This window comes from Pseudophryne corroboree, chromosome 2 (assembly GCF_028390025.1).
Source record: "Pseudophryne corroboree isolate aPseCor3 chromosome 2, aPseCor3.hap2, whole genome shotgun sequence".
In the NCBI taxonomy this organism is placed as follows: domain Eukaryota; kingdom Metazoa; phylum Chordata; class Amphibia; order Anura; family Myobatrachidae; genus Pseudophryne; species Pseudophryne corroboree.
The window spans coordinates 284,997,494-285,023,486 of NC_086445.1; the positions used below are offsets into that span (position 1 = coordinate 284,997,494).

The 25,993-nt window shown below is 44.2% G+C and overlaps 1 protein-coding gene across 5 annotated transcripts in view; it reads left to right on the forward strand.

Annotated features, from left to right (window-relative positions):
* Positions 1-25,993, forward strand: part of SUGT1 (SGT1 homolog, MIS12 kinetochore complex assembly cochaperone) — a 321,635-nt gene that overhangs the window by 169,857 nt on the left and 125,785 nt on the right. For all 5 annotated transcript variants that reach the window (XM_063952887.1, XM_063952891.1, XM_063952889.1 and 2 more), the window contains exon 10: positions 1,271-1,367. In XM_063952887.1, the coding sequence (XP_063808957.1) occupies positions 1,271-1,367 (97 nt within the window). The remainder of the gene's footprint in view (positions 1-1,270; positions 1,368-25,993) is intronic.

Below are 25,993 nucleotides of genomic sequence, written 5' to 3' on the forward strand. Positions count from 1 at the left end.
CTATTTTTCCCTTCAAAAACATTCATAACACTGTTTTTTAAAAATGTTTAATTTAATATAGTTTAAATAGTATTTTTTAAAACATTTAAATATTATGTTATGCACATCTGCAGAAAGCATCTCCTTGTCAAACACTGGGGGACACAGTGGGGCGGCGCGGTCGCATGTGATCTGTCCATGCAAGTAAAGTGGTTAAAAGAAGCTAGTACCCACTGTTCCAAAACAAACATTTCCACAAAACATAGCTTTTCAGGTAGTTTATGAAATTCCAGATCCACCACAAGCTTTCTACCGAATTATCCTCCCTAGTCTACACAGTCACATATAATGTTGTTATATGTTTTCTTTCTACACTCTGACAACTCGCTGGCCAGACAACATCGTGCGAAACTCCAGTACCAAACATTTGTGGCGTCAAAGTCGCGCCACACGTCTTGTGTCATACTTATGACGCAAAATGATTGCAGCCTGGTTTGTCTTATCTGTTGTTCTCTAGTCTTGTTTCATAACGTTTTTGACAATTGTAAAGCGCAGTGCAATATACTGGTGCTATATAAATAAGTAACAATATGTTTGTGTAATTGTTTTCTTTGAGGTTTTTGCATCTTTTCCTTTAGGTTCCTGTGACTTTATACTTTGTATCTTAGTTTTGCTTTATTTTTAAATACGTTGTACTGTGAGCCTGATTATGATTAATATGTAAACTCGATGGTTGTGTACTATTCCGATGGTGAGCGATATGTGCTGCATTGCAGAACGAGTACTGCGATCGCCCTTGCAGTGCTCGTCAGCTGCTGCCTGTTTTGACAGGCTGTGGCCATTTGGGGGCGGGTAGGGGTTGGTGCTGGCTGGTTATTTCTAAAAATAACTCTGTCACCCCGTTTTCAGGGAGTGCCAAGGACGTTGTCTGCATCTGCCGGTGCAGATTTATTGGCCTCCTTTATGGAGCTGCCACTGCCAGTCTGCGTAACCAGAAGGCTACTGAACCGGCCAATGGTGTCGCAAAGTGATCTGATGCAGCACCCTCAGACGCAGCAGCGTCTATTTACAACAGATGCCTCCTGCTGCATTGTTATATGTTAGCATTGCTGCTACGTGCAATTATGCAACAGCGATACTAACGCCATTCATATTGGAATCAGGCCATTTATGTAGTAAAGAAAATTAGTTTATTGACGCAAAAAGCTGTAATTATATTTTGTACAGCTGACTAAAATAAAATCTTTTGGTTTTCTTTTGCTTATTTATTATCTCTCCTCTTCCCATAAAGGTATGACTGGTACCAAACAGAATCTCAAGTCATCATCACAGTAATGATCAAGAATGTTCAGAAGGAAGATGTCCACATACAGTTTGCCGAGAGACAGGTAAGACTATTCCATGACTGCTGTATTCCTCTTTTATTTGCCAGGCCACTTTTTCATGTCACGGAATGTTTTATTTCTTAGTGAACATAATTTACTTTTTGGGGTACATCTGTGGGAGATGGAACTTCTGTTTAGTTCTACAGTGTAATAAGGTTAATAATGTCCCAGTCAGTAGATAAAGGGGGCAAAACGTTTTTTAAGTATATAAATGAAAGGAGAAAATCAAATGGAGGAATAATAAGACTTAAAACAGAGAGTGAGAATTTGGTGGAGGGAGACAAGGCAATAGCAGATCACCTAAATATTTTTGCTCAGTATTTACTACAGAAGGAGAAGGGAAGGGGCCACAGTTAAGTTGCAGTATATTCATAAAAATAAGGTAGATGAAAGTACATTTACAGAGGAGAAGGTCTTAATAGAACTTTCAAAACTAAAATTGGATAAATCAATGGGGCCCAGATGGGATACACCCAAGGATACTAAAAGATGTGCTTGTGGCACCATTAACATAATTATTTAACCAGGCACTAAATACAGGTGCCATTCCAGAGTACTGGAAAAGAGCGAATGTAGTTCCACTGTACAAAAGTGGAAGCAAGGAAGAAGCAAGTAACTAACTACAGACCAGTAAGCCTTACATCAGTAGTAGGGAAAGTAATAGAAAAACTATTAAAAGAAAGAGTTGTGGAATATCTTAAATCAAGTAACCTACAGGATCCAAAACAGCATGGATTTACTGGTGGGAGATCATGCCAAAGAAATCTTATTGACTTTTTTGACTCTGTGATGAAAATAATAGATCAAGGGGGAGCTGTACATGTAGCATATCTTGACTTTAGTAAGGCATTTGACACTGTCCCACATCACAGACTGCTAAATAAACTTGAAAGCCTGGGGTTGATTATAAAACAGTTGAATGGATAAGAACCTGGTTGTTTCCTATCCTGCAGACAGTTATAGTAAGTGGAGTGTAATCTATGGAGGGATATGTTACCAGTGGAGTACCCCAGGGGTCTGTACTCGGACCAGTTCTCTTTAATATCTTTATTGGTGACATTGCAAATGGTGTTGAAGGGAAAGTATGCCTTTTTTCAGATGATGCAAAGATATGCAACAGGGTAGACATACCAGGAGGGGTAAAACAAATGATTGATGACCTAGCTAGGCTTGAGAAATGTCAAGAACATGGCAACTACAGTTTAATGTTAAAAAAATGCAAAATCATGCACTTGGGCCTCAAAAACCCAAAGGCTAAATATAGTATCAAGGGTACTATAATGGAAACTACTGAGGAGAAAAGGGATTTAGGAGTCACTATTTCAAGTGACTTAAAGGCAGGAAAGCAATGCAACAGAGCAATGAGAAAGGCAAGTCAGATGCTTGGTTGCATAGGGAGAGGAATCAGTAGCAGGAAAAAAGAAGTAATAATGCCACTGTATAGGTCATAGGTACGGCCTCATCTGGAATACTGTGTCCAGTTCTGGAGACCATATCTCCAGAAGGATATAAATACATTAGAGAGTGTACAAAGAAGGGTAACTAAAATGGTGCATGGCCTACATCACAAAAGTTACCCGGAAAGGCTAAAAGATCTTAACATGTATAGTTTGGAGGAGAGAAGGGAAAGGGGGGACATGATAGAAACTTTCAAATATATCAAGGGTCTTAACAAATTTCAGGAGGGAAACATTCTTCAAAGGAAAAGAAGTATTAGAACTCTAAGACATACACTGAAACTGGAGGGAGGCAGGTTCAGGGGAAATTTAAGGAAAAATTACTTCATAGAAAGGGTAGTGGATAAGTGGAATAGCTTCCCATCAGAGGTGGTAGAGTCTAAGACTGTAGAGCAATTTAAACATGCTTGGGATAGGCATATGAATATCCTTACAGAGGAATTAAGGTTCAAAAAGGGTTGAGATTACCTAAAGGATAAAAAAAAGGGGACCGACTAGATGGGCCAAGTGGTTCTTATCTGCCGTCAAATTCTATGTTTCTATGTTACCTATCTGGATGATAGGTCGACATGCATTCTGTCGGCAGGTACAAACGGTAGACATGAAAAAGGTCGACACACTTTTTTGGGGATGTTTTTCAACTTTTTCGGACTTTACCATCCACATGGACTACTTTTGGGAATAGTAACACTTGCCTGAAGTATAGCGAGCAAAGTGGTACCCTAATCGGGGTCACATGTATTTAACCATACAAAATGACACCCAAAAATGAAGGGAAAAAAGTGTTACTTTGCTGTGTTGACTATTTCCGGGTCAACCTTTTTACTGTGTTGTCCTTTTGTACCGGTCAACCTTTGCAGGTGTGCATGTTGACCTAGTGTCTGTCGACTTATTGATGCACACCCATGTAATAATTCTTTTTTACATAAGGAAAATCAGGTGAAATTAGGGTAAAGAAATATGTGCGTGTAAGTTGTGAGGGTGCAAACAAAACTTCTAGATTATGTGTAATTTTAAAATGTCTTGATTTTAGCTTTAGTTGTACAGCGGTTTTAAATTGTACTGTATATGGGCCATGTTTATGTCTTCTAATGGTGCTTTTTTTTTAAGTCACATTATTCAGTCTTTTTTTTTTTTTACGCTACAAAACAAGAGCAGAAATAGCTGCTGTCAGGCATAAAAGGTAGACTGTATAGGATTGGATTTATTAGGTGCTTACGTGAAGAAGAAGCTGTGCAAAGTTTTCATTGTGCTAATTTTAGGAATCATGCTCCAAACAAACGTCCCACAATATAATTACATTGTTTGGCATTTTCATCTAAGGTTGATGGGTTAGTAGTTACATTGGTAGTAATTACATTAGCACTGGGGGCATGTAAATACATTTGATAATTCTGTGCCTACTCAGTATAATCTGTAATTGGCAGTGCTTTCTCCCTGTGGCTTGCGTCCAAAAAAATGGAAACTGGGTTGTAAATAACACCCTCTCTAAATGTTATTGCTTGACTTGTCAGCATCTCAAACAGTATGTTGTGCACAGATGTAGAGACTGACATTAAGTCTCGCCATGATAAGCCACGACTATGGGTTTGACAATAAATATTATTTATGTTAGTAGAATACTGAAGTCTTTTTGAATAAGCACAGTACTGGTGCTGTGTATATTCCAGTGATATAGGAAGAATGAGGTACTTATTAACCAACACCTCTGCTAATCTGTTTTGTGTCTTCAACAAACATTCCACGTCCGCCTCCTTATCAGTTTTTTTTTTAAAACTCAAACCAGTTGCGTGTGTATCCTCAGCGCGGTTAGGTCATGGATGGATGAATGATGTGGTATGCTAACTTAATGTCCTGGTGCATTGTTAAGAAATATGCTGTACCTGATGGCAACCAATCCTATTGTCATCTTTGCCTTTTGTAGAAAAGGTCTATAGAGCTGATTGATAACTCTTGCGGGATCTGGTCATGTGACCAACGCTCGGAATCCCGATGTCACCATGCCGACTACAGGATGCCCAGCAATCAAAAGACCTACAGTTGGCCGACTAACAGGGACTTTTGACACTCGTGGGTGTCCACAACACCCATAGAGTGGGAATAGAACCTTTGACGAGCGCAGCGAGCCATCCAGCCCGCAAAGGGCTTTGTTTCGCTCGACAACCCCTCCCCCTCTTCCTTCCTGCCGGCATTCTGCAGCCGGGATCCTGTGGTCGGTATGCTGACCACTGGGATCCCCACTGCCGGTCACCCGGCCCCAAACCAACCGCACATGTGTACACTGCACCAAGGTGATACATTATCCCCAGTGTACTCTGTTTGCTTGTAGTAAGGTAGTGTTCTTAGGGGGCAGTTCAATTCTGAGCAGTGTATGGCTGCACACATCACCCTGAATTGTGGTAAAGGAATATTGCTTGTTTCTGCAGCGGGGTACACTGGTATTCCACAGGGAATAACATTGGGGTGCAGAGTTGGATCTTGATCCGAGTCACCAACTGGCTAAAGCATTGACTGTTCCCAGGATGCACTCACCGCCTCTTCTATAGCCCTGCCTCCAGGTCACTAATGGGAGGGGGGGGGGGTTTGGGGGGCTGCACTAGGCAGCCCTGAAAAGACCACTATCCAACTTTTATCCCAGCCACATGAAAGGAGCACAACTTGATACATTCATTAAGACACAATCAATACCAAAAACATTAGCAACAATCTGACGAAACATGAACTTTTGGCACTCAAGAATTTACAAGAAAACCATTTACTAATAATCAAACCTGCAGATAAAGGAGGTGGAATAGTGGTACTCAATAAAGCAGATTACCTGGCAGAGGCACACAGGATTCTGGATGACAACCTCACATACACAAAACTTAACCATGATCCCACACTGCCCATCAAAAAACAATTCGAAAAACACCTACAGATTGGCAGGAGTAACGGCATCCTAAACAAACAGGAGCATGAATTCCTACAAACACAACATCCCGTCATTCCAGTATTCTATTACCTGTCAAAGGTACACAAGAATCCCATTTCTCCACCCGGTAGACCTATAATATCTGGAACTGGGTCACTCGCGTCACATCTCTCGGAATATCTAAATACCATCCTACAGCCTTATGTACAAAAACAGCCATCATATCTGAGAGGCACTACACACATCCTTAATCGCCTTCAAGACATCAAATGGGACAATGACCTATGGTTAGTCACAACTGATGTTACATCATTATACTCAAGAATCGACCACAATCAGGGACTCACCAGTATTGACCATCACTTACAACAAGATGATAGTATGACATTACTACAGAGAAACTTTGTACTCGATAGCAACAATTTCATACTTAGACACAATTATGTGTGGTTTGAAAATCAATTCTATTTACAAATTACCGGTACAGCCATGGGCATGAGATTCGCCCTGAGCTACGCAAATCTATTCATGAGTTGCTAGGAGGACCAATACATCTGGTCCAGATACATAGACAATATATTTTTCATTTGGCGGGGACAGGAGGACAAACTCAGGGAGTTTTTGGACTACATGAACTCCAACGACAATCTTAAATTCACGAGCAAATACAGCAAGACCAATGTAGAGTTTTTGGACTTGAACATATTCATAGACAACGGACAGTTACACACCAACACATTTCACAAGACAGTAGACGTTAATAGTTTTATTTTATCAACCAGCTGGCATCACCCCAGTTGGTTGCAAATAATACCGAAAGGACAGTTCATCAGACTACGCAGAAACTGTTCAAAATTGGAGGATTACTAAACCTAGGGACAAGACCTATCAACACAATTTGAAGAAAAACTATACAAAACAGAACAAGTGCGGCAAGCCTTTGAACAAGTAAGCACCATAGATAGGGCCGAATTACTCAAATATAAAGAGAAAAAGAACAAAAACAAGCAGGGGCAAGATGTTCTTTTCGTAACCAATTATTCACAACAAGCTAGGAAAGTACAGAACATACTGAGGAAACACTGGCCTATACTGTTGGAGGATGACATTTTGGGAGATATACTACCAGTAAAACACAAAATAGTGTTCAGGAAGGCCCCAGATATAAAGAAAAAGTTAGTTCACAACCACATCCCTCCAAAGACACTAAAACAAACCACCATTGGTACCACTACTCCTAAGAAAGTATTCTATCATTGCGGTTCATATTTAGGATGCACCAACTCAGGATCACGCAGTACAAAACCCATAGTACATTTCAGATTTAACATTACAGACAAACAGTACAACATGAAAGATAGGTTAACATGTATCAGTAAGGGGGTAACATACATAGTAACATAGTATCTGAGGTTGAAAAAAGACAATTGTCCATCGAGTTCAACCTATTTGTGGTCTCCTATGCATGATGATTTGACTAAAATTTCTGACTGATGCTGCTGTCAGCCGTTGCATTTTATCCCTATTTATAGTAACTATAATGCATGACTATGCACCATACCCCTGGATATCCTTATCCATTAGGAATTTATCTAACCCATTCTTAAAGGTGTTGACAGATTCCGCCATTACAACTCCCTCGGGCAGGGAATTCCAAACACGTATTGTCCTTACCGTGAAAAAGCCTTTACGACGTATTGTGCGGAATCTCCTCTCCTCTAACCTGAGCGAGTGTCCACGAGTCCTCTGTGTTGATCGAACCAAAAACAGGTCCCGCGCAAGCTCTGTGTATTGTCCCCTTATATATTTGTAGATGTTGATCATATCCCCTATTAGTCTCCGCTTTTCCAATGTAAACATGCCTAGTCTTTCAAGCCTTTCCTTGTATTCCATCGTCTCCACGCCCTTAATTAGTTTGGTCGCCCTCCTCTGTACCTTTTCTAGCTCCAGGATATCCTTTTTGTAGTACGGTGTCCAGAATTGTACACAGTATTCAAGGTGTGGCCTCACTAGTGATTTATATAACGGGAGTATAATACTCTCGTCCCTAGCATCAATACCCCGTTTTATGCATGCTAATATCTTATTAGCCTTCTTTGCTGCAGTCCTACTTTGGGTACTACTGCTTAGCTTGCTATCTATGAGGACACCTAAGTCCTTTTCCAGTACAGAATCCCCTAATTTTACCCCATTTAGTAGGTAGGTGTAATTTTTGTTCTCGTTACCACAGTGCATTACCTTACACTTCTCTGTGTTGAAGCGCATTCTCCATTTGGCTGCCCATGCTTCTAATTTAACTAAGTCGTTCTGAAGAGACTCGGCATCCTCCTCTGTATTTATAGCCTTACACAATTTGGTATCATCTGCAAAAATTGACACCATGCTCTCTAGACCTTCTGTTAGGTCGTTATTGAAAATATTGAACAATAGCGGTCCTAATACTGAGCCTTGCGGCACACCACTTAGCACTTCAGTCCAAGTTGAAAAAGATCCATTAACCACAACGCGCTGCTCCCTATTATCTAACCAGTTTTTGACCCAAGTGCATATTGTGCTTCCTAGCCCTGATTCCCCCCAACTTCTCCCCCATTTCGTTTACTACCGCCATCCCCACTATTCTCACTGCATGACCCGTAGATTCTAGCTAAATCCTCCCCCCAGGCTCCTAGTTTAAAATCTCTTCCAACCTTCTAACAATCCTTCCCCCCAGCACCGCTGCCCCCTCCTCAGTTAGGTGCAATCCGTCACGACAAAAGAGATGGCGCCTGACTGAGAAGTACGCCCAGTGTTCCAGGAGCACAAACCCCTCTTTCCTGCACCAATCCCTAAGCCACACATTTACCTCCCTAATCTCCCTCTGCCTCCCTGGACTAGCGCGTGGCACGGGTAATAATTCCGAGAATATTACCTTAGATGTCCTTGCCTTCAGTTTCTTTCCTAAGTCCCTATAGTCTTTCTTAAGGACATCCCACCTTCCGCTAACTTTGTCATTGGTGCCAACGTGCACCAAGACCACCGGGTCTTTCCCAGCCCCTCCCAACAATCTATCTACCCGGTCCGCGATGTGCCGTACCCGAGCACCCGGGAGACAACAGACTGTACGGCGATCACGGTCCCGGTAGCAGATTGCCCTATCTGCCTTCCTGATGATAGAATCCCCTACCACCACCATCTGACTAGGTACCTCTCTTTCTTTTATCCCAACCGCGCCAGAGGGACCGCTCCTCTGGATGCTAGAGGGAGCAGTCTCCTCCGGCACCGTCATTTCTTCACTATCATCCGCCGATTCCTCGTCCAATCGGGCAAATTTGTTCAGGTTTGATAGTTCGGAGATGTCGAGCCTCCCCCTCTTTTTCTTCCTTCTAACTGTGACCCAACTGGCTACCTGATCATCATCCTCTTCTACCAGTGACCCCTCCCGCAACTCCTCCACCGTTCTGTCTAAACTACGCTCGAGATTGTGAATCTCCCTCAGTCGCGTAACGGTTTGCTCTAGATCAGTTACCTGGGCTTCCAGGGCAACAGTTCGCACACACCTCGTGCAGATGTAATCACACTGGGCCGATAGCTCCAGGTGTGCATACATCTTGCACGACATGCACTGAGTGAGGTACCCAATCACAGCCCCTCCCATATTGTTTGTAAGGTCTAACTCCCTGTTACTCTCAAAGAAAAAGCAGAAAAAATAAAAAGTAGAATACAAGCAATCTCACTTATACAATAATTAAGCTGGCTTATACTTATCTATCTTTGTGCGGTTCTTGGTCCTTCACTTTTATGCAGCCGTAGTACTCTCTCCTGCGGCACCTATACTCCACTTAGCAGTTGCAGTTGTTCCAGCTCACTGCACCTCCTTTTCACTCAGCTTCCAGCTCCTGCTAATAAAAATTATCTACCTTATAGAGTGCAAATGTCACAAACCGTACATAGGACGAACCACCCGACCGTTAAAAACACAAATTAGTGAACATATAAGAAACATCAAACGAGGCTATGAAGACCGCAACCTGTCCAAACAAGTGCATATTGTGCTTCCTAGCCCTGATTCTTATAGCTTGTAGATAAGTCTCATGTGTGGTACAGTATCGAATGCTTTGGCAAAGTCTAAAAAGATTACATCCACGTCTTTACCCTGATCTAGGTTTGCGCTTACTGTTTCATAAAAGCCAAGTAAGTTGGTTTGACAGGATCTGTCCTTCATAAACCCATGTTGATTCCTTTTAATGACCTTATTGACTTCAAGGAACTTCTGAATACTATCTCTTAGAATACCTTCTAATACTTTCCCCACTATAGATGTAAGACTAACTGGTCTATAATTACCTGGTTCAGCTTTACTTCCCTTTTTGAATATAGGCACTACTTCCGCTATACACCAGTCTTTGGGAACCATACCTGATATAACTGAATCCTTAAAGATCAAAGATAGCGGTTTTGCCAGTTCAGAGTGAAGCTCCATTAGAACCCTTGGGTGAATACCATCGTGCCCTGGTGATTTATTAATCTTTAAATGTTTTAATCGGTCACAGACTACTTCCTCGCTTAAATAAGTACCTATCAGTGGGATATTCTCATTATTGAGATTGTGTGTCAGTCCCTGAATTGGGTCCTCTCTAGTGAATACTGTTGGAAAAAACTCATTTAGTGTGTCCGCTATGTCATTATCATTTTTGCTTAAGACTCCCAACTTGTCTTTTAAAGGGCCTATACTCTCCTTCTTTAATCTCTTGCTATTAATGTATTTAAATAATTTTTTGGGATTCGCTTTGCTTTCCTTTGCTACTAGTTTTTCAGTTTCTACTTTAGCCGCTCTTATTTCCTTTTTGCAAATTTTGTTACATTCCTTATAGTGCTGAAATGACTCTGCTTCCCCGTCAGATTTGTATTTTTTAAATGCTCGCCTTTTCTTGCCCATAAGTTCCTTAATCTTTTTGTTAAGCCACATCGGTTTATGATTGTTATTCCTTTATTTGCTGCTCATAGGAATAAATTTGAGTGTATTTTTAGCTAGCAGGAATTTTAGTACCTCCCATTTCTCCGTAGTATTTTTTCCTAAAAACAAACCTTCCCATTCAATATCCCTGAAAAATACCCTCATCTTTTCAAAATTTGCTTTGCTAAAGTTTAGAGTCCTAGTTGAGCCAGTATGGGGCTGTTTATGGAAACTGATATTGAATGTGACCATATTGTGGTCGCTGTTTCCTATGGGTTCCCCTACTATAATACCTGATACCAAATCCCCATTGTTTGTTAATACCAGGTCTAAGATTGCATTGTACCTAGTTGGTTCCTCAAGTAGTTGGACTAAGTAGTTATCATTAAGTGTGTTTAAAAACATATTGCCCCTAGCAGTATCACATGAATCGTTTTTCCAGTTTATCTCTGGATAGTTAAAATCTCCCATCACTACTATGTCTCCTACTCCTGCTGCTCTTTCAATTTGCTTTAGCAACAATTCCTCATCAGATGCGTTGATACCAGGCGGCCTATAGCATACACCCAATACTAACTTTTTTATTCCTTTTTCCCCGCATGCAATTTCTACCCATAATGTCTCGACAGTGTCTACAGTCCCCTCCTGAATATCTTCCCGTATATCAGGTTTTAAAAACGGCTTTACGTAAAGACACACCCCTCCACCCTTTTTATTTAGTCTGTATCTCCTAAACAGTGTATAGCCCTCTAGATTGACTGTCCAATCATGAGATTCATCCCACCAAGTTTCAGTAATGCCTATAACATCATACTGTTTGCTTGCTGCAAGTATTTCTAGTTCACCCTTTTTACCAGTAATGCTTCTGGCGTTTACATACATACAACTAAGATAAGTATTTTCCCTTGCGTTAGGGACATCTTTCACCTTATGTAGCAATGATGACCTGTAATCGTCATTGGTTAGTGCTTTGGTAAAATCTCTTTTAGTACCCATGTTAGTAACCTTACCGCCTGCTCTTACCCTCCCCCCAACTTCTCCCCCATTTCGTTTACTACCGCCATCCCCACTATTCTCACTGCATGACCCGTAGATTCTAGCTAAATCCTCCCCCCAGGCTCCTAGTTTAAAATCTCTTCCAACCTTCTAACAATCCTTCCCCCCAGCACCGCTGCCCCCTCCTCAGTCAGGTGCAATCCGTCACGACAAAAGAGATGGCGCCTGACTGAGAAGTACGCCCAGTGTTCCAGGAGCACAAACCCCTCTTTCCTGCACCAATCCCTAAGCCACACATTTACCTCCCTAATCTCCCTCTGCCTCCCTGGACTAGCGCGTGGCACGGGTAATAATTCCGAGAATATTACCTTAGATGTCCTTGCCTTCAGTTTCTTTCCTAAGTCCCTATAGTCTTTCTTAAGGACATCCCACCTTCCGCTAACTTTGTCATTGGTGCCAACGTGCACCAAGACCGCCGGGTCTTTCCCAGCCCCTCCCAACAATCTATCTACCCGGTCCGCGATGTGCCGTACCCGAGCACCCGGGAGACAACAGACTGTACGGCGATCACGGTCCCGGTAGCAGATTGCCCTATCTGCCTTCCTGATGATAGAATCCCCTACCACCACCATCTGACTAGGTACCTCTCTTTCTTGTATCCCAACCGCGCCAGAGGGACCGCTCCTCTGGATGCTAGAGGGAGCAGTCTCCTCCGGCACCGTCATTTCTTCACTATCATCCGCCGATTCCTCGTCCAATCGGGCAAATTTGTTCGGGTTTGATAGTTCGGACATGTCGAGCCTTCCCCTCTTTTTCTGCCTTCTAACTGTGACCCAACTGGCTACCTGATCATCATCCTCTTCTACCAGTGACCCCTCCCGCAACTCCTCCACCGTTCTGTCTATACTACGCTCGAGATTGTGAATCTCCCTCAGTCGCGTTACGGTTTGCTCTAGATCAGTTACCTGGGCTTCCAGGGCAACAGTTCGCACACACCTCGTGCAGATGTAATCACACTGGGCCGATAGCTCCAGGTGTGCATACATCTTGCACGACATGCACTGAGTGAGGTACCCAATCACAGCCCCTCCCATATTGTTTGTAAGGTCTAACTCCCTGTTACTCTCAAAGAAAAAGCAGAAAAAATAAAAAGTAGAATACAAGCAATCTCACTTATACAATAATTAAGCTGGCTTATACTTATCTATCTTTGTGCGGTTCTTGGTCCTTCACTTTTATGCAGCCGTAGTACTCTCTCCTGCGGCACCTATACTCCACTTAGCAGTTGCAGTTGTTCCAGCTCACTGCACCTCCTTTTCACTCAGCTTCCAGCTCCTGCTAATAAAAATGATCTACCTTATAGAGTGCAAATGTCACAAACCGTACATAGGACGAACCACCCGACTGTTAAAAACACAAATTAGTGAACATATAAGAAACATCAAACGAGGCTATGAAGACCGCAACCTGTCCAAACATTACAAAGAGAAACACAACAGTTACCCGAGATCATTGCAGTTTCTGGGTATACAGGAGGTACACGCAAACTGGAGGGGAGGAGACTTCACACGTCAAATAAATACAACTGAGCTAAGATGGATGTACGAACTGAAAACATTGGCTCCTTATCGACTAAATCTTGACAATGAAGTGAAAGCAATTATCTGTAAAAAATTTAAAAAAAATAAGAAATTCTCATTCCATACTCACACATCCGACAAAGTAATTCATCACTCGCCAAATTATATTGACCGTGAATAATAATCTTACTCATAAACTGAGCCAATATCAACAATAGTAGGCAATCAGGACATACACTCTACTATGGACCTACAAACAATTACCCATATATTAATTATATGATAAGCAAATTTATGATTATATTTGCGCAGTATACTAAAAATAAACTAATTACTATACACATTTAAGGAAGGTCAGTTCCACATTATTCCACTTATTATAGAAATTAGCCTGTCAATATAAACACAAATTTTGAATACTAAATCTTGCAAATCTATATGCTGCACCTGAGAACAAACAGCAAACCACCAATTACTACATTTCCACAAGCTATCTACTTTAACATATCACATTTACCAACTAATAAATCATTAAAGAAGTGTTGTTATACCAGGTATAAGACAGTGACATTCCTGCATGTTACCAAATTAGCTATCAAATTCAGACCTAGGAAGAAATACTCAGGATTGATTGCTAGCTCCATGAACCACTCAAATCCGGGATCCTATGCACAAGGAGGAGACAAACGATGGTGACCAATGAAACACTAATTACAAGACCAATCAAAAGAGAGCTATCCCTTTAAATAGACCAAGACTTTTATACACCACTCCCAGAGGGCTGAAACGCGTTGAAGACACTGATACTACCTCACAATATCCCCTACAGCTAGCAAGGACGGAACACTATCAGCACAAGCTTAGCTACAGTCACGTGACTCGCTTGGACCCGGAAAGGAGGAGACGCGACTGAAATGAACAGGCGCCAGAGAGATGGGACCACGAGTGTACTATGAAGTGGGTGGAAGGAAGAGGAGTCTCTGTCCACGGCCCAGTCAAGCCTAAACCGATGGGTCTCTGCCGCAGACAGCATCCACTCCCAGCAGTGATCAGCTCTCAGTGTTATGTCTGTAAACCGACAGGCACTTGAGGGATGACACTAAATAGGACAGGATTGGTCCAGAGCTCCCACTTTCCCAACCAACCCAGCACTCGACTATGTCCAGACCCCAGGGCACACTGTGATCACTTACCCACCCATAAGCCCAGGAAAAAGAGGACTATCTGACATAGCAGTGGGAATGTTACATTATAGACTGTATAGACTATTTACATTGAATCAGAATATAAACATACAATCAGCTGGGTTACAGCTCCAGAGACTTATCTATGGAGCTGGTCCACAGCGGACTTTATTGAAATTTGTCTGCACTCCCTATTTGGGAACAGTTTTTGTTTGAATTATCTGTTTTCAAATATTGTATTTTATTAAAAAAATGTCTTCAAGTGGTTACATTTAAAAATAATCATTCTGTATTGACAAACTGTTACAGCGTTCACAGTAATTGTATCAATACGCTACTCAGATACCCAGTTCCAATAGTATCCACTAGTGTGGTTCTCAGCACAACGCAGGCGCTGAGATGTATCAATGTCAAACAAACAAGTTCACCATATTCATATGAAATACTGTTACCACGAATCTGGTAGCATTATGTGGGATCAGTAAAAACATTTTTCAGAATACCAGTACCGTATATGTACATTATTAGCAGGGGTATTTGACACTAGTAGCACCAACCAAACCAACACACAACCTAGTGCGCAGGTTAATACATCTCTAGCCCTGAAAAGAGCTTTCTGCAGCGGGGTACACTGGGTTCCACAGGGAATAACATTGGGTTGTAGAGTAGGATCTTGATCCGAGACACCAACAGGCTAAAAGCTTTGACTGTTCCCATAATGCATAGCGCCGCCGCCTCTATAACCCTGCCACTGTGCACAGGAGCTCAGTTTTGTAGTTGGTGCCATGCAGTGCAGGCATACAACAGGCAGGGTTGCTCAAGTAGCCCTCAGAAGAGCTTTTTTAAGTGAAATTTGATGACTTCAAGGGCTGCAGCAGAGACACTATGAGTGTTAGATGTCAGTCAGACATCTCCTGCTGCAGCTCCATCACCTCCCCCAGCGGCGCTGTATACTCCCGTGCCCTGGTTGCCGGATACTTACAGCGGAGGCTCTGGTTTTCTTCAGTCAGACACATACCCCACCGCAGCTCTCCAGGATCGCGTGGCCGCACTTAGGGAGGAGGTAAGAGGGTCCCCCAGGCGGGACCCACTGGAAATCGCGATCCGGCGCGACCAGTGGTAGGGGGGCCGTGCGCGCTGGCGTGGACATTGTGGTAGTACAGGAACCCCACTAGACCACCAGGGCAGGGGCACAGGTCGGTTTTACTAAAAAAACATTTTTATATGGCCCACAGTACCCGGTGGTGAAGTCCAGCAAGGGGATAAGGCTCTGACCTGTAGCCCCTCCCCCAGCCCCAGAGCGCCATTTAGAGTAAATGTTCCCGCCCTGGAGCTGCATCTCTCTCTCTCTCCCTCACTCCCTGTCAGCGTTTGGGCGCCATTTTCACATGCTGAGCTGATCCTGGGACTGTTTGGGCAAAACCTCCTCTGTAAAGCCGCTTGCATGTCAGCGCTGTGCATTTTACAGGACACTTAAGTATTCTGCATGTCTGTTGACAGTGTTGGTTAAGAAACAGTGCGTTTAGTCAGGGTTATGTAGTACAAGTACCCTGTGATATACATCCAGTATTTACTGTGCATTGATATATCTATTGATTGTATAGCTGTACTTAGTATTACTTTGTATTGCCAGTCCAGTCCAGTTTTATTGCATGTCATAATTTCTGTATTGTACATGTGATTGTGTGTGTGTGCATATACAGCTGCTGCGTGACTTCCATTCTGTGTATCTCACTCAGAGTGCTATCCCTATATTCTGTACCCTGTGGGGGCTAAGTGCGTCAGGGTTATTGTTTAATATAGGTGTTTCACAGGTTATACTTATTGAGTAATTTACTCTGTGATTTTCAGTCACCATATACCTCTTGAATTCTCTGTTTGTGCTAATGCACTGCACAGGGGGTTCTTGTTAAGGTATTAGACTGCGGATATTGTACTGGGTTGCCCATGAATTGAGCTTACAGGTATGTCAGCTACAAGGGGCGACGGAGCTGCGTCTGATCCCACGGTGCGTGGTGGTGACGCTGCAGACACATTAGAGGAAAATAAACATAGTTCAAGTTCTGGGGGTTCCCTACCCCCAGTGGGACTGTAGCAACGGGGGTTCATAATGACCCACCTTGGGATACTTTTTCCACGTTAAGTACGCTGTTAACTAGACTTAAGCCCCCTGTGGGACCTCACGTGTCGATACAACCGCATATTGTCCCTGTGGTTAATCCGCCATCGGCAGATCACCTGTCCACTCAGTTACAGCAATTGAACCACTCACTGACTAAACAGAAATCTAACTCTCGCCCGCCTAATACCAAGGGGTCCTCTAAGCTGGCCATTACTTCCTCACAATCCAACCACGTCCCAGATACCATGTCTGATGAGGATGGCGTGTATACTGACCCCACAGACACTGATCCAGATACTTCTGATGGGGAATCTGTCTCACAGGTGGATGTTCCTGACTTATTGGAGGCTATCAGACTAATTCTTCAAATTACTGACGACCCAGAGCCTGATGCTACCTCTAAGAAACCGGACAGATTTAAACATCAGAAGGTTGTTAAACAAGTTTTACCTCACTCTGACCATTTAGTTGACATACGTCAGCAATCCTGGAAAAATCCGGGAAAGAAATTCACACCTCACAAGAAAATACTGGCTAGCTATCCCCTCGCTGCGGAGCTAAGTAAAAATTGGGAAACAACCCCGCAGGTGGATTCGCAAGTGGCACGGCTGGTGGTATCCTCAGCTCTGCCTGTAACTACCGTCACTTCTCTGAAAGAACCGACGGATAAGCGTGTGGAGGGTTGCTTAAAGGTGATTTACACCCTAGCAGGAGCTGTGCATCGGCCCACTATTGCAGAGACATGGGCTGCTGAAGCTATTGAAGCGTGGGCTCAGGAGGTGGAAGCGGAGCTGCCTTCCAACTTTTCTGATAATGCTAGACAATGTCTCTTGTATATTGTCACAGCCTCTCATTACATTAAGGAGGCGGCTTCTAATGCTGGTGTTCTGGCGGCCAAGGCTTCTACTACGTCCATTTTGGCTCACCGGATTCTCTGGTTACGGTCCTGGTCTGTGGATCTGGATTCAAAGAAAACCCTGGAGGTGCTCCCTTTTAAGGGAGACATTCTTTTTGTAAAGGACCTCAACAAGATAATGGCTGACATAGCTTCTGCTAAAACAGCGTGTCTACCTAGTACTGCTCCTTCGGTGCCGAAGATTAAGAGTACTTCCTTTCGCTCCTTTCGTCCTTCAGGTAAAGCAAAAGGTCAGGCGTACCCGAAACAGGCTCGCACTTCCAAAACCACTAAGCCCAAACCTAAACGTGCCTTGGCTGCCCGTCAGCCTGCTTCCAAAACGGACAAGCCTGCTGCATGATGGGGCGGGCCTCCCTCTGTGGGATCCCTGGGTGGGGGGCCGACTTCTATGGTTTACCCAGAAATGGTTGAAGACCACTTCCGACGCCTGGGTACAGGAAGTCGTCACACACGGTTACGCCATATCCTTCAAGAATCGTCCCCCTCATCGATTTTGCCTGACAGACGTCCCTTTGGATCAGGTGAAGGCAAAAACTCTTCGTGATACAGTCCCTCGTGGACACAGGAGTAGTGTTACAGGTGCCTCTGACTCAGAGAGGCAAGGGGTACTATTCACCGCTGTTCCTAGTCCCGAAACCGAATGGGTCTTCTCGCCCCATTCTCAACCTCAAGTCCTTGAAAAATTTGTGAGTCTCCAAGTTTCGTATGGAAACTCTTCGCTCTGTTGTTCTGGCCTTGGAGCTCGTGGATTATATGGTCTCCCTGGACATACAGGATGCTTACCTGCATATTCCTATTGCAATGTCGCATCAGCAGTACCTGAGGTTTGCTGTTGGCAACCTCCATTATCAATTTCGGGCTTTACCATTTTGGTTTGACCACAGCCCTGCGAGTCTTCACGAAGGTCATGGCAGTTATGACGGCTGTACTCCGCCGTCAAAAGGTCAGGATCCTCCCGTATCTGAACGACTTGTTGATCCTGGCGAATTCCCCAGAAATTCTCCTACGTCATCTGGATATGATGCTCCAGGATCTGCAAGCCCACGGGTGGCTCATCAACTGGAAGAAATTTTCCCTGGTTCCTGCTCAGAGCATGGTGCACCTGGGGGCGTTGTTGGACACTTACAACCAGCGGTTGTTCTTGTCTCAGGAGAAGGTTCTGAAACTTCAGGACAGGATTCGATACTTCTTATTTCGTCCGCAAGTGTCGATACACTTGGCGATGCAAGTACTAGGTCTCATGGTGTCTGCTTTCAACATGGTGGAGTACGCTCAATTCCATTCCCGCCCTCTGCAGAAAGTGATTCTTGCCAAGTGGGATGGCCTGTATAACCAGATCAGGTCTCAAATGATCTCCTTGTCTCCGGAGGTACGTCTTTCACTAAGCTGGTGGCTGCAGGAACAACGATTGAGCAAGGGTCGTCCCTTCTGGTTCTCCAACTGGGTCCTTCTGACGACGGATGCCAGTCTGAGAGGTTGGGGCGCGGTGCTGGAGCAGCACTCCCTGTAGGGTCGGTGGACCAAGGAGGAGTCTCTCCTCCCGATAAACATTCTGGTACTGCGGGCGGTGTTCTGTGCACTGAACTTGGTCCAGCATTTAATACAGAACAGTCGGACAACGCCACCACGGTGGCGTACATAAATCATCAAGGCGGCACTCGAAGCCGCATGGCAATGAGGGAAGTATCAAGGATTCTTCAGTGGGCGGAACGCTGTCTGCCAGCCATATCTGCAGTGTTCATTCCGGGGGTCCTAAACTGGGAAGCATTTATTTCTCAGTCGTCGGGATGTACACAGAAGTATTTCAACTCCTAGTGGACAAGTGGGGCCTACCAGATGTGGACCTGATGGCATCTCGACACAATCACAAGTTTCCGGACTTCGGAGCAAGGACAATGGATCCTCAAGTAGCGTTCGTGGACGCACTGGCAATTCCATGGAACTTTCGGCTGCCATATATGTTCCCTCTCCGGTGTCACTTCTGCCCAGAGTAATAAGGAAGTTCAAGCAAGAAGGAGGAATCCTACTTCTGATCACTCCAGCCTTGCCCAGACGGCATTGGTTTTCAGATCTTCCGGGTCTCTCGATAGAGCGTCCCCTTCTACTTCCGCAGCGCCCAGATCTCCTCGTTCAGGGCCCCTGTGTATATCAGGATTTGGCCCGATTGGCTTTGATGGCGTGGCTCTTGAAGCTTCGGTTCTAAGGGCCAAAGGATTTTCTGAGGCGGTCATTCAAACCATGTTGAAAGCCCGTAAACCGGCTTCTGCTTGAATTTATCCTAAGGTCTGGAATTCTTACTTTTCTTGGTGCGCCACTAACAATCATGACGCTTACTAATTTAGTACGGCCAAAGTTTTGGCCTTTCTACAAAAGGGCCTGGACTTGGGCCTACATCTGGCCTCCATCAAGGTTCATATTTCTGCCTTGTCTGTTTGGTTCCAGAGAAAAATTGCGACTCTACCTGAGGTTCATACATTCGCTCAGGGTGTTATGGATTCAACCTCCTTACATCCCGCCTGTGGCTCCTTGGGATTTGTCGGTGGTTCTGGAGGCATTACAAGAGTCTCCGTTTGAGCCTCTTGAATCTGCAGACCTTAAGTGGCTTTCTCTTAAGGTATTGTTTCTACTGGCAATTGCCTTTGCTAGACGGGTGACGGATTTGGGTGCCTTGTCTTGTAGGTCCCCATATCTGATTTTTCCCCGTAACCGGGCGGTTCTTAGAACACATCCCGGGTACCTACCTAAGGTGGTGTCTTCTTTCCACCTTAATCATGAGATTGTGGTTCCGGCCTTTGTCTCTCCTGAATTGTCTTCCAGAGCGGTCTTTGGATGTGGTACGGGCTCTCTATCTATGTGAAGAGGACCGCTCCCATCAGCTTCTGCATCCTGCAGTACTGGCACCACGGATTTTCCTGAGGGGAAAGTTTTAGCTGCTGGTTCAGGCGCTGAGTGCCATATATCCAGTCAATCTGCATCACCTGTAGCCAATTAGGACCCAACCTGGGCAGCGTTCTCAAGTCTGCTGACTACACTTGTGACGCCCCCTGTGGGTCCTCCTGTGCCATTGTATCCACATATTTTCCCTGTAGTTAATCAGCCCTGGGTGGGTACTCTGTCTACCCAATTACAACAATTAAATCTATCTTTAGTTAGACAAAAGTCTACCCCACGCTTCTCTGGGACCATGGGGTCATCTAATCGGGCTTTTTCTTCCTCACAATCCACTAATATTTAGGATGATTCTTCCGATGAGGATGGGGATTATACTGATCCGTCAGACACTTGATACAGTTGCTTCTGATGAGGAATCTACAATCCAGATTGATATTCCTGACCTAGTGGAGGCTTTTAAGCTAATTCTTCAAATAGATATTGACATGGAGCCTACTACTGCGTCTGAGAAACCTGATAAGTTCAAACGTCAGAAGGTTGCTAAAGTAGTCTTACCACATTCTGACCATTTAATTGACATACGCCAGGAATCCTGGTCATCTCTAGGAAAGAAAATTTTCCCTGTCTAAGAAGATGCTAGCTCGTTATCCTATCCCTGCGGAGTTGAGTAACTAGTGGGAAACTCACCGCCAGTGGACTCTCATGTCTCCCGTCTTGTAGTGTCATCTACTTTGCCTGTCAACACTGTCACCTCTCTGAAGGAACCGACGGATAAGCATGTGGAGGGATGCCTGAAGTCTATTTACTCCCTTTCTGGCGCTGTACATAGACTCACTATTGCAGCCTCCTGGGCTGCGAAAGCTATTGAAGCATGGGCTCAGGCAATTGAGGATGAGCTGCCTCAGGATTTTTCTGACACTGCCAGACAATATATCTTATATTACCACAGCCTCCCACTATATTCAGGAGACGGCCTCTAATGCAGGTGTAATGGCATCTACTACGTCTATCCTGGCTCGTCGTGTTATGTTGTTGAGGTCCTGGAAGGTGGACATGGACTCCAAAAAGACCTTGGTGGTCCTCCCTTTTAAGTAAGACATCCTATTTGGGGAGGATCTGAACAAGATTGTAACTGACACAAAATAAATTACTAAGTAATTTCTATGGCGCTGATGATGAGCTCCTTCACTGGTGCTGCCAATAAATATCGGGATAGTTAGTCCCCACAAATAGGTAAGCACAAAAAGAAATTGGCGCTAGAGGGCTGAATAGATAAAAATATATATAACACAATTTTATTGATATTCTGTATAATCCTACTGTTGCAACATTCATTAAAAACATAAATTTAATAAGGGCATGATATATCACTGCATTCAGTAAAAAGTTCCATATAAAGATATATAGAATTGTAAAAAGTGCTGGAACTCAAAGTGTAGTTCATCCAATTATAGCCACAGTCCAGGAACAGATGATGCGAATGGAATATTTACCAATTGTGATTGGAAAAGGACCCTGTAATGGCTTGGTTCAAGGTTCCAGTAAACAGCTCATTTCCAGGTTTGCAGATGAACAAATCGCCAGTAAGTGTTCCTATATCCGACTTCCAGGCTTGGATTTGGGATGAGATAAATGAGTCCAGCTACTCCACCAACATGTTTCGCTGTTTCACACAGCTTTTTCAAGGTGATATGCTGCAGTGTTTTAATGCCCTTTATAAAGCAGTGCTAATCGCCCATTCAATACAGGTGTGTCTTAATTTAGAAAACAAATCATAAATATCATTTAATATTCAGCTCTCTTATTTAGTGACAGACATTGATACTCCCAAAGAATAATCATAGTTATATTTCATACATTATAAAAGTTTTTACTATTAGGTCAGTTACCTCAAAAGCCGGTTCCCGGTCACGTGATCGCAAGGTCATGGCCGTGATGATGGCTCTTCTCCGCCGTCGGGGCATCAGTATCCTGCCGTATCTGGATGACCTGCTGATCCTGGCGAACTCCCAATAGGTTCTCCTTAGTCATCTGGAATTGACTGTCCAATTCCTACAAGCCCATGGGTGGCTCGTCAACTAGAAGAAATCCTCGCTGGTCCCTGCCCGGAGCATGGTGCACCTGGGGGCACTACTGGACACACAAGATTAACGATTGTTTTTGTCTTAAGAGAAAGTCCTGAGACTTCAGGACAGGATCAGATATTTCCTCTCTCACCCAAGAGTGTCGATACACTCAGCGATGCAAGTACTAGGCCTCATGGTGTCTGCTTTCGACATGGTAGAGTACACTCAATTTCATTCCTGCCCTCTGCAGAGGTTAATTCTTTCCAAGTGGGATGACCTGCCTCATCGGATCAGGTCTCAAATGATCTCCTTGACTCCGGAGGTTCGTCTGTCACTGAGCTGGTGGCTACAGGACCAACAGTTGCGCAAGGGTTGTCCCTTCTGGATCTCCAACTGGGTCCTCCTGACAACGGATTCCAGTCTGAGGGGTTGGGGCGGGGTGTTGGAGCAACAATCTATCCAGGGTCGGTGGATTAGGGATGAATCTCTCCTCCCGATAAACATTCTGGAATTGCGGGCAGCGTTCAGTGCGTTGACGCTGGCCCTGCCTTTGGTACAGAACAGGCCTGTTCAAGTACAATCAGACAACGCCACCATGGTGGCGTACATAAATCATCAAGGCGGCACTCGAAGTCGCATGGCAATGCTGGAAGTATCAAAGATCCTCCGTTGAGTGGAACGCCATCTGCCAGCAATATCTGCGGATTTCCTCAGTCGTGAGGACGTTCACGCCGGAGAGTGGAGTCTTCATCTGGAAGTCTTTCATCTCCTAGTGGACAAGTGGCCTACCAGATGTAGACCTGATGGCGTCTCGACACAATCACAAGGTTCCGGTCTTCGGATCAAGGACAAGGGATCTTCAAGCAGCATTCGTGGACGCACTGGCTATTCAATGGAACTTTTGGCTGCCATACGTGTTCCCTTCAGTGTCACACAGGGTACTGCGGTTGTTCAAGCAAGAAAGAGGAATACAGGTTGAGTATCCCATATCCAAATATTCAGAAATACGGAATTTTTTGAGTGAGATAGTGAAACCTTTGTTTTCCGATGGCTCAATGTGCACAAACTTTGTTTAATACACAAAGTTATTAAAAATACTGTATTAAATGACCTTCAGGCTGTGTGTATTAGTTGTATATGAAACATAAAAAAATTATGTGAATGTACACACACTTTGTTTAATGCACAAAATTATTGAAAATATTGGCTAAAATTACCTTCAGGCTGTGTGTATAAGGTGTATATGACACATAAATGCATTCCGTGCTTAGACTTAGGTCCCATCACCATGATATCTCATTATGGTATGCAATTATTCCAAAATACGGAAAAATCCATTATCCAAAATATCTCTGGTCCCAAGCATTTTGGATAAGGGATACTCAACCTGTACTACTTTTAGTCGCTCCGGCATGGCCCAGACTGCATTTGTTCTCAGACCTGCATGGTCTCTCGATAGAGCGTCCTCTTCTACTTCCTCAACGCCCAGACCTCCTCGTTCAGGGCTCTTGTGTTTACCCGGACTTTGCCAGACTGGCTTTGACGGCGTGGCTCTTGAAGCTTCACTCCTGAGGGTCAAGGGATTCTCCGAGGTGTTTATTCAAACTATGTTGAAAGCCATTAAACCGTCTTCTGCACAGATTTATCATAGGGTCTGGAATTCTTACTTCAACTGGTGTGCTGGTAAGAATTATGATGCATATACTTTCAAAACTTCCAGACTTTTTGCTTTTCTGCAGCAGGGCCTGGACTTAGGTCTTCATCTGGCCTCTCTCAAGGATCATATTTCTGCCTTGTTGGTGTGGTTTCAGAGGAAAATTGCATCTCTCCCTGACATTCATACTTTAATTCAGGATGTTTTACGGATTCAGCCTCCCTATGTCCCTCCTGTGGGTCCATGGGAACTGTCTGTTGCTTTGAATGCCCTACAAGAGTCTCCATTTGAACCTCTTGAGTCTGTGGACCTTAAATGCCTTACGCTTAAGGTCGTTTTTCTGTTGGCTATTGCCTTTGCTAGGAGGGTGTCGGACTTAGGTGCTTTGTCCTGTCGTCTGCCCTTTCTGATTTTTCATCGTGACCATGCAGTTCTTAGAACTCGTCCTGGTTATCTCCCTAAGGTGGTGTCATCTTTCCATCTTAACCAAGAGATTCCTGCTTTTATCTCTTCTGGTTTGTCCTATAAAGAGTGGTCTTTGGATGTGGTACGGGCTCTCTGTATTCACGTGAAGAGGACTGCCTCTATCAGGACGTCAAATTCCCTTTTCATACTTTCACAAACATGGCTGGCCTGCGAATAAGCAGACCTTGGCCAGATGGATTAGAATGGGGATTGCACAAGCATATGCACAGGCTGGTCTTCTAGCTCCTGCTGCTATCAAAGCCCATTTTACTCGGTCTTTTGGACCTTCTTGGGCGGCCCGCCGAGGCGCGTCCGCTGAACAATTGTGCAAGGTGGCTTCGTGGTCCCCTGTGAACACGTTCATCAGGTTCTATGCCTTTGATACTTCCGCCTCCCAGGATGCTTCCTTTGGACGCCGGGTTCTTGTACCCGCTACAGTACGTCCCCTCCCATGAGGGACTGCTTTAGGACATCCCTGATGTTATTCCCTGTGGAATACCATGGTACCCCGCTGCAGAAAAGGAGATTTATGGTTGACATACCATGGTTAAATCTCTTTCTGCGAGGTACACTGGATTACACAGGGCGCCCACCCTGACGCACTTAGCTTCTTTGGGTTTGTATGGCATTAGCCACTGGTCCCTTCTCCTGTCGTGAGAATATGGTTCTATATGACTAACATCTGCCGTCTTTTACCTGCTACTGCATTGGACTGGTTAACGAAACTGAGTTCCAGTGTCTGGAGGCGGGGCTATAGAGAAGGCAGTGCAATGCATCCTGGGAACAATCAAAGCTTTAGCCTGTTTGTGCCTCAGATCAATACCCAACTCTACACTCCGATGTTATTCCCTGTGGAATCCAGTGTACCTCGCAGAAAGAGCTTTAACCATGGTAAGTCTACCATAAATCTCCTTTTCTGTGCGTGTGTGAAGTAAAATGAGCTATGTTAAAAACCCATAACCTAATATATTGTTGCACAATTTTTGGAGGCAATCTCTGCAATCGTGTGATCTCTGTAGCTCTCAACGGGACATCTGTACCTGTCACCAGATGGCCCACTCTTTCCTTGGGATGCAGTTTATTTGCCGACTATCAGGACACCAGAGGTCTCCTGACCGTCTGTGTTACATTCCGGAACCCTACTCTTAGCAAGCTGCTCCAGCTGTCTTGTGTATGATGGGTGTTTTCTCCAGACTGCACATTTCAGCTTTTTCCATACATGTTCAATGGGATTCAAATCAAGGCTCATAGATTCAGAATAGTCCAATGTCCTGTTCTTGTCTATTCTTGGGTGCTTTTAGCTGTGGGCTTTATGCCATTATTATGTTGGAGGACCCATGACCAGCAACTGACAGAGCTTTCTGACATTAGGCAGTATGTTTCACTCCAGAAGGCCTTTGTTTCATAGTGCCTGCACAGATTCATGTACCCTGCGCCAGATGCAGCAAAT